We start from the raw sequence: 9,915 nt of genomic DNA on the forward strand, positions 1-9,915 counted from the left end.
CTGCCAAATCAAAAGAGAGATAGGAGAGCTGCATGCATGTGCCTGTGGAATATTGGCTGCTAGAGATGGCACTTATGCAACATTGGAGAAAGTGCAGCTGCTTGCACTAATGGCAGCTGGAGCTTAACATGTCAGAGGAGGGGTGAGTCCAGTTCAGGGTTTAAACCAGCCTAGTCCAAAGTGCTGGTCCCCATCTCCTAAATTGGTTCAGAACCCTGGATAGCTCCTTTGAAGTTATCCAAACCCTGCCGCTGGTTGCTTCACTGCTCCAGTGATAGAGGAGCCATCAGCTGCCACTTATTTGTACCATAGCATTGTACACAGCAGCAGTGTATTGGTTTAATCCAACAACAGCCATGTCAATTTAAGAAGCAGAGGCTACATTTCTTAAATACTGGCTAAGAAATTACACAGCAGAAATGTGTACCCTCATTGTCCAAATGAAAAAGTCCCTCATACAATATTAATTAGCTAGAAACAAAATTGACTGAAAGGTTGCAGGGTTAGCGGGGAATTCTTACAGTGCAAGCTTTGGTTTAGTCAACCCCATTTTTATTATTTTTTTATTAAATAATATTTATAGCCGGCTTACCAACGAAGTTTTCAAGGTGGCTTAGAATGAATCTAAAAACACACTAGAATAGGCAGGATGGTACTGCTCCTAACAGGCAGAACTTTACCTGAGCTGCTGTTTACACTTCCCTCCTGGTTCCCAGTAATATCTAGCTGCAAGTAGAAGAGGGATGGGGTGGGGAGGAAAGTTTGACACTCTTCTGCTAGATCCCCAAGCAAGTAACAACAGAACAAGTAAAGAAACTTGGCTTGGGATTGACTGCCAAAGCATCCAAAGCACTGAGAGTCCCTCGCACAGGACACTATATTTTCACCACAGACTGATACTGATCATTCTTGTCACAAGTTGCAGGAGCAAATTTGGAAAAAAGGGAAGATGCCTCCTGCCAATTCTCAGATGCTCCAACTGCTATGTTGCTGATTAATTTTTCAGTTACTGCACACCTTAGAAGCAGTAAACCTCTAATTCTGTTAAAACGGTCACAAATAATATCTGTAACTTCCATCACCTCAAAAGTGAAAAAGCTAAAACATGCGATTTCTATAATGCAAATCCACTTATTTCCTTAGTTAGCATTCCCTCATCCCACCTTTATGTGTTAAGTGAATATAAAATGTGAATGAAAGCCTGAGCCTAATAGGTTCAACATTTCTGGTGAGTGCGAAGGATCTCTCCAATTTAGGTGTAGTGGAGTCTCTATTTTCTAGACAGTGGTACAGGGCTAGTCACCCATTCTAGTTCTTGTATGTAATTTCATCAGTTTAGAACTTGTTTTAATATACATCATTTTCTAATTACATTAAGGATCAAGGGCCAACAGAAATATAGCAATTACTTTATTGTTGATTTCTTAAAAGTATATATAAATTGTTTCCTCATCCAATCAGGTTACCAAAGCCACATACTGTGTCAGAACTGCCACTCCCCCGCAGTTCAGTAAACCAGTTTTCTGTGGTCAAACAGTAAAACTTTATTTCAGCCACTGGAGAAGTTAACAGTAAGACGTCTGCAGACAGAACTACCATTCTCCACAAACCCAAGCATTCAATATGCAATGCCCCACCCTGCCTCATACTTTTGTGGGCTTTACCTTGATTTGTTTGAAAATACCCAGCCTTAATTGTCACCCTCCACAGACTTTCTCTTTTGTCTCTACTTTCTTTTCTCTGGAGATTGTCCTGGGGAAATCCTCCCACACACACCTGTGCATTCTTCAGCCAGGCAGTTATCTTCTCTTTGAAATAACAGAAATGCACTATAACTCCCACAACTCCTAATCATACATATTGCTCTTTAATATAATATTTAAAACATATGACCCTTTTATACACTAATGAAATTAATACAACAAAAAACACTTGACAGACTCTGTCAGGTTCTGATATGTACAATAAAACCATAACATAAAAAACACAGAAGTGAAACAAGGCATTATTTTAAAAAATAGAAACAATTTTAAAAACCAAAGGCCAGACAGAATGATATAGTCTGACTGTATGCCAGAAGCTCAGAAAGGATGGTACCAGTCTGACTTCCCATTGCACGCGAGTTCCCTATGAATGCTGTGGTGTGGATAAAGTCCTGTTTCATGTAGTTGCCAAGCTCATGTCTCAGGGTGGTAGGATATTAAGCAGGGTGTATTAATGTATTGAAGGTGAAAATGTTCAGATGTGACAATGGCTGCAGAAGCCTAAATTGGCTACAGCTGGAGTCCAGAGCAGCAGCCAGATGTTCAAGGTCAACTGAGCAGGACTAAATGTGAATATGCTATGTCTTCAGTCTCAAGAGGGATTGGTGTCTGTGGTGCATAGCAACCTGTATAGGAAGAGGCTGGGCTTAGTGGTCGCCTCATGGTATTTCTGTATATAAACAAAAACGCTGTGCTGTGGGATTGTGGGAGTTTGAGATAGTGTGGTATGTCAGTTGGTAAGAGATTTTGTATAGTGGTGATTAGCTCGTGTTATTTGAAACAAAAGCAATAAAGCCCTCTTAGGATTGAACTGCTGGAGAGTGCTTCTTTGATCTAGCAGCTGTTTCTCCAGGCACTCTTCCAAGCAAGCCGAAAGCTTGTGTTTGGGGCTTCGCTCTGTTCCTGTGTTGGAGAGATAACCTATGTCTTCATCCATTTGCCACTGGACCGGAATCACTGGCAAGATTCATCACCCAAATATCAACAGGGTGTCTCTTGTAGATCTCAAATTCTGGGTAGGTTCACATAGGAGGAAGCAACCTTTTCAGATACTTTGGCTTTTTGGATCAAAACATTGAACTGTGCTTGAAAATAAATTAGAAGGCATAGCAGTTGGTTCACATGGACTGGAATGTTGCTGGTATAATATGCCAGCATAATGGTGCGGGAAAAGATGGTAACAGCAGGAGTTATGGATGTAGTGCCCATGAAAGAAAGAAGACACTGAAAAAACAGGCTGCTTGGAGCCTATCTTCTCTCTTCAGTGCTGTATGATCCTGGAAAAAGTGACACTTAAAGCATAGTGCACCAATAGGACTTTGGCCATTATTCTCAAAAGCATACACCAATCTGGATGCTAAGGGTTTTTGTTTGGTTTTCTTTTGTTCTGTAATTGCTGTAACTTCCAAACACTTTTTATGGGTAGTCCAAAGTAGAATCCATCACTGAGGCACTAGTCACATTATTGTGAAGATTGTGTATTGATGGGTGGTGGTAGCCTTGTACTAAATAGCATTTTGATCTAATCTGAACATGGATGCAAAGTCTGGTTGTTCAGGAACTGGGCTGGGGCAAGTTCCGACAACAGTTCATGAATACCATAATGGAGCCTAAGGCTGCATCCTTGTAGCAGAAATAATCTGGGCTGATACCACTTTAACTGCCATGGCTCAATGCTATGGAATTCTGGGAATTGTAATTTGTTGTGGTACCAGGGCTCTCTGACTGAGAAGGCTAAATCTCTCACAAAACTACAATTACCAGAATTCCACAGTACTGAGTCGTCGCCATTAAAATTATGTCGAACTGGATTGTTTCTGCAGTGCCAATGCAGCCCGAGAATATGATTGAGATGTTTTTGTGGGTTTTTTGGGCTATGTGGCCATGTTCTAGAAGGGTTTATTCCTGACGTTTCCTGATTGTGATGGTTGGCAAGAAGCCGACAATGTGTAACTGCCCCTCCCGCAGGTGGCTTCTATCAAATCTGACAAAATTCAGCAAAACTCACATTAGTGTCACCCTTTTGAGGGGCAGGGGGAGTGTTCAACAAAAATGACAAGACAAAACAAAACTCTTTATCAGTGTCATGAGTGGGTTTTTCCTAACTAAAAGGAAATACACAAGAGTTTTGTTGACAGGCCTGAGTTTATTTATTTATTTATCTATCTATTTATGGTATTTATACCCCGCCCTTCAGCCCTAAAGGCTCTCTCTGTTTTGTTAAAACAACGAAAACAAAAAATCAGTGGTTGATATGGGTTTGCTCTAATCACAACATTTTAAACTGATTAAACTAGAGTTGCAAAGGCAATGGCCCTAGAGCAAATGCCCACAGGTAAAGATAACAGGACAGCATTGTTTCCCACAGGATAAAAGGCACACACATCTGTGGGAAAGAAGACATCAGATCACAAGTGGTGCAAAAACCCAGGGAGGACAAAATATGACTGTAAATCTATCATCACCCATTAATGCTAATCAATATAAAAGATCAGACTGAAGCTGCGGAGAGCAGGCAAAGCTGGGCCAGCATAGCGACAGCCAATCAGGGGTCAGCTGGCAACAGCCAATAGAATGTCAGCTGGTAAGGAGAGAATAATTCCGTTAGTGGCAGTTAGTTAGGGTTTTGGTTTCAGACAGTTAGGGACAGTTTGGCTGTGACAGTCAGGGTCTGAGGCTAGGGACTGTGAGAGCTAAAGTTTGGAAAGGAACAACTTAGCTCTGTGACAGGGTTCAGTTGAGTTCAGAGAATGACAGGTTAGGCTGCATCCACACTGGAGAAATAACCCAGTTTGGCACTGCTTTAACTCTTGTCTGTCTCAAGACTATGGAATTCTGGGAGTTGGAGTTTGTTGTGGGCCCAGAGTGGAGCTCAACTCTGGGCCCACAACAAACTCCTACCCCCAGAATTCCATAGCCTTGAGCCAGACAACAAGTTAAAGTGGTGCCAAACCAGGTTATTTCTCCAGTATGGATGCAGCCTGAGTGAAGGTTCCAGAGAGGAACGAGGTTAAAGTTTAGCAGTGAGGGACTTAAAACCCATATATAACTCCAACTGAGGGAGTTAATGTAGGGAAATATCCTGTGGGTTAGAGATAGCTGGGGAGTCAGGTTTATCAATTAGGTTCAGAGAAAGTGAGCCAGAAGAAGGACTATGTGAGGATCCTTGGGAACAGTAATGTTTATTCTCTGAGGAGAATGGTGGAGAGGAAGCTGTCATTGTGACAAAGTTGAATTTAAGAAAGTAACACTTCCAGATGAAACAAGTAACACAAATACACAAAGAAACAAATGTCTTATTCGCACATGGAATCATAGAATCACAGAGTTGGAAGAGACCACAAGGGCCATCCAGTCCAACCCCCTGCCATGCAGGAACTCTCAATCAAAGCATCCCCAACAGTTGGCCATCCAGTCTCTGTTTAAAGGCCTCCAAGGAAGGAGACTCCACTACACTCCGAGGGAGTTTGTTCCACTGTCGAACAGCCCTTACTGTCAGGAAGTTCCTCCTAATGTTGAGATGGAATCTCTTTTCCTGCAGCTTGCATCCATTGCTCCGAGTCCTAGTCTCTGGAGCAGCAGAAAACAAGCTTGTTCCCTCCTCAATATGACATCCCTTCAAGTATTTAAACAGGGCTATCATATCACCTCTTAACCTTCTCTTCTCCAGGCTAAACATCCCCAGCTCCTTAAGTCGTTCCTCATAGGGCATGGTTTCCAGACCCTTCACCATTTTAGTTGCCCTCCTTTGGACACGCTCCAGTTTCTCAATGTCCTTTTTGAATTGTGGTGCCGAGAAAAGAACACAATATTCCAGGTGGGGCCTGACCAAAGCAGAATACAGTGGCACTATTACTTCCCTTGATCTAGACACTATACTTTTATTGATGCAGCCTAAAATTGCATTCGCCTTTTTAGCTGCCGCGTCACACTGTTGACTCATGTTCAACTTATGGTCTACTTGGACTCCTAGATCCATTTCACATGTAGCCAGGTGTCGCCCATCCTGTATCTGTGCATTTCATTTTTCTGCCCTAAGTGCAGTACCTTACATTTCTCCATGTTGAATTTCATTTTGTTGGCTTTGGCCCAGCTTTCTAGTCTATTCAGGTCATTTTGAATGTTGATCCTGTCCTCTGGAGTATTAGCTATTCCTCCTAATTTGGTGCCATCTGCAAATCTGATAAGTATGCTCCCAATTCTGTCATCCAGGTCATTGATAAAGATGTTGAATAACACTGGGCCCAGGACAGAGCCCTGTGGGACCCCACTGGTCACTTCTCTCCAAGATAAAAAGGAGCCATTGTTGAGCACCCTTTGGGTTCGGCCGGTCAACCAGTTACAAATCCATGTAACAGTTATCTTGTCTAGCCCACCTTTTACAAGCTTGTTTGCAAGAATGTCATGGGAAACCTTGTCAAAGGCCTTAATGAAATCAAGATAAATTATATCCACAGCATTCCCTTCATCTAACAAGCTGGTAATATCATTAAAGAAAGATATCAGATTTGTCTGGCATGACTTCTTTCTCTGAAACCTATGTTGACTTTTTGTGATTATGGCATTGCCTTCTAGATGTTCACAGATTCTCTGTTTAATTATCATTACTAAGTATCTCTTGTTTGGGTCATCTGCTTAATAAAGTTTAAAGAGCTTGTCTGCCAGTTGAATATACATCCACTCTAGTGATATAAGACCTTTTAAATAAAGGCTTTAAAAAGGGTCTGTGACAATTTGAAGGCTGCAAGGGAATAAGAAAACTCCTCTGGGCTGCCTCAATAGGAAAGTAGGGGGAAGAGGAGTCTCGACTTCACAAATTGGTGGCAGCGGTGGGATGAAAAAGCCCAGGATGCTGTCACCGAAGGAATTTAGTGGAAGAAAATAAAATGACCGTGACAAAAGCACATTTCTATCTCAAGCACTTGCTTATTTTTCTGCACCATTCCAACTTCATTTTGGGATTATGTGCATCAGATTTGAACTATCTTGCATTTTAATTCTGAACACTAAGAAAAAATTTAAGTCTTCTTTTAAGTTTTCTTGAATAATTAATAATAGTCCTCCTCTAAATGTCTGAGCATTACTTTCAGCACCAGAGCAAATGCCTTCCCTGCAGAAATTTCCAAGTCCAACCCCAGGCATCTCTTAGGAAAAAGATCACCTCTCTGCGGGACCCTTTAAAACTGACCATACTGGACTGGCCTCTGAGGGAGATAGGCCCAATGCCAACAGGCCTTTCCTAAAGAACTGAGCCCTCCCAGAAGGCATCTGACTCCATCCTGGCCTCTGAGGGGAAGAGGAGGTAGGCCCAATGCCTTCCCTAATTGGGCCTAATCAGAGTAAGAAGAAGGGCCCTCCCTCCAGTCCATCTGCCATGGTCCAGGCCTCAGAAGGAGAGAAGATCTGCTGGACTTTTCCCCTTCCCCACTGCTATTCCCTTCTCCTTTTGTGTCTTGTCTCTTTAGATTGTAAGCCTGAGGGCAGGGAAATGTCCAATTAACAATTTGTAAGCCGCTCTGAGAGCCTTGGCTGAAGAGCGGGGTATAAGTAATAATAATAATAATAATAATAATAATTAAATAGACTTCCTCCCATAAGGCAAGCTCACTACACTTTCACTGGACCTTATCACACTAGACGAATCCCAGGCAGAAACGGGATTTTGAAAGTAGAGAAACCTGCAAATCTGGGATTTTTTTCAGATGACGTTTCTTCCAAAGAGTAATAACGCAAAAATAAACAACAGAAAGTTGAGACCTTTTTACTTTCAGGAACTTCCTGAAAGTAAAAAGGTGTTGTTTTGATTGACTTTCAGTTGGTTTTATTTTCGCATCATTGCTCTTTGGTGCAAACGTGTCTGAAAAACATCCTACATTTGTGATTTTTTTAAAAAAGGTCCCGTTTCTGTGGGGGATTCGTCAAGTGCGATAAGGTCCAGTGGATAAGAAACCATAAGAAGCTCAGGGCAAAAGGGGGGTTCAGGACTACAGCAGAAAACATCATGATCAAGCTTTAGTTCAAGGTGGATCATTTCAGAATGGAAATAGCATGACAAGAAAGTATCGTAGTATAAGGGAGAAAGGAGAGGCACAGATGAATCTGTGCAGTTTATATATTCAAGGGGCAGCCGTCTTGGCCATAAAGCAAGATAAAACAAAGTTGACTCTGCAGGCAGAGGTCACTCCACTTCTTGGCCATGTGGGGACCAAGAGAAAGGGCAGAGACATTTAAAGTTCATTAGGAGCAGTAATTAACTTACTTTAAAATTACTTCAACTTACTTTACTGCTGCTAATGAAGCTTAAATTTTACTGCCCACAGGGCCAAGAAGGGGAGTGACCTCTGCCTGCACTGAGATCCCTTCATTTCACCTGAATTACATACAGCAGAAGCAACAAATAATCCAAACCGTAGGTCTGTGACTCTAACACCGTCATGTTTCTGACTCCGGAGATCAAGGTTCGGTTCCTCACTCGGCATGGAAAGCCACTGAGGGAGTTTGGGCAAGTCATGCTCTCTCAGCCCCAGGAAACCAAAGGCTAATGGCAGCCTTAGGGTCGTCATAAGTCAAAAACAACTTGAAGGCAACACAACAACAACGAGGATTTTTTTAAAAAAGAAAACACATTCTTTGCCTGATGAAGCAGCCAGTGGAGGCGTGAAAGGTTGCGTTTTGTGCAGTTTATATTATAGTCAATCCTTCATATCCACGAGGGCTTGGTTCCAGGACCCCTCCCGTGGATACCAACATTTGTGGATGCTCAAGTCCCATTAAAGGTAATGAAATGAAAATTTTATTATGGCACAAAGCCAGCATAAAAGTGAGTAGATACATTACAAGGCATTGGAATAAATATATCATGCAAAAAGCTTCTTTTCACAAACTGCAGTCCTAGACCTCGCAGCTAGAAGCCACCCCCCCAAAACTTTAACAATCTAACTGCCAACTTAAAATTAATAGCTTTGATTAAATGTAATAGCGTAGTAAAATGGTGTCCCTTATATAAAATGGCAAAATCAAGCAGATATGGAGGGCCAACTGTGTGGCAATTCAATGGGCCAGGTAGCAAGTGTAGACAGAGATCGTACCCAGCAACTCTTTATCAAAGGATAAGGGACTACACTCCTTTTACAGATGGATATAGTTCTGGAATAGAGTTTGACTATTGAGCTCTTGGGGCGGTGAAATTTTTCTTGAGATTTGGCCTGTCCCATTTTCTGTGAGTTTGTCTTGTGACTTCAAGTTGCTTCCTACTTATGGCGACCCCAAGGTGAGCCTATCATGGGTTTGTTTGTTTGTTTGGGCAGGATTTGTCCAGAGGAGGCTTGCCATTACTTTCCTCTGAGGCTGAGAGAGTGTGACTTGCCCAAGGCCACCCACTGGGTTTCCATGGCCAAGCAGGGATTCGAACTCTGTTCCCCAGGGTCAGAGTCCAATGCTTAACTCACTAGACCAGGCTCTGGTTTACTCTCAAGGAACTATACCTAGATCGTGTAGCCCTAGATAGTGCCGCAGGGTGTGTCCACACTCCAGAATTAAAGCAGCCTGGCACCACTAGCTGCCATGACTCTCTGCTGCAGAACCCTGGGATGTATAGTTTGGGAGCACACCAGGCAGGCCCAGGCTGAGCCCCTGGCCAGGCGAGGCACAAGAGCCATGGCGCTTAGAAGGGGGTCAAGCGGCTTCATTGCTAAGCCGGTCTTCCCAATTGATAGGCAAAGGGCATTTTCCACTGAAGCAGCTCCATTAACCTCTGTGTCCACTGACTTCTCCAGGAGTAAGCAGTGCAGGGGGCTTGAGACTAGGGCTCTGGGGACTAGGGCTCAACGCTTGGACTCTTTCTGTGGCTCAAGGCTATGGAATTCCCACAACAAACTCCCAGAATTCCATAGCAAAGAGCCAGGCAACAAATTAAAGCGGTGCCAAACCGGGTTATATCCCTCCAGGGCGCATGCAGCCCAAGAAACACCCCTAGCATAGCAGGCAGGCAGCCCTCCCTCTCGGCCCCTGGCTATCCCGCTCGCTCGCTCACCACCACGGGGCCCCGCAGCCCCCGGCCCTTCCGTGGTCGCTGGCCCCCCGGCCGCCTCCGCCGCGGACAACGGCCAGAGCTCCCGCCATCCTCGGATTCGGACGAGAAAACGGCAGCCTC

General features: G+C 43.4%; 1 protein-coding gene across 2 annotated transcripts in view; it reads right to left on the reverse strand.

Annotated features, from left to right (window-relative positions):
• Window positions 1-9,915, reverse strand: part of SIMC1 (SUMO interacting motifs containing 1) — a 30,490-nt gene that overhangs the window by 20,542 nt on the left and 33 nt on the right. For both annotated transcript variants that reach the window (XM_089527526.1, XM_089527537.1), the window contains exon 1: window positions 9,796-9,915. This exon is cut by the window's right edge and continues 33 nt beyond it. In XM_089527526.1, coding sequence (XP_089383652.1) covers window positions 9,796-9,915 — 120 coding nt within the window. The remainder of the gene's footprint in view (window positions 1-9,795) is intronic.

Source organism: Sceloporus occidentalis, unplaced genomic scaffold (genome assembly GCF_023333645.1).
Source record: "Sceloporus occidentalis isolate IW3139 unplaced genomic scaffold, rSceOcc1.0.p SCAF_1, whole genome shotgun sequence".
Classification (NCBI taxonomy): Eukaryota; Metazoa; Chordata; class Lepidosauria; order Squamata; family Phrynosomatidae; genus Sceloporus; species Sceloporus occidentalis.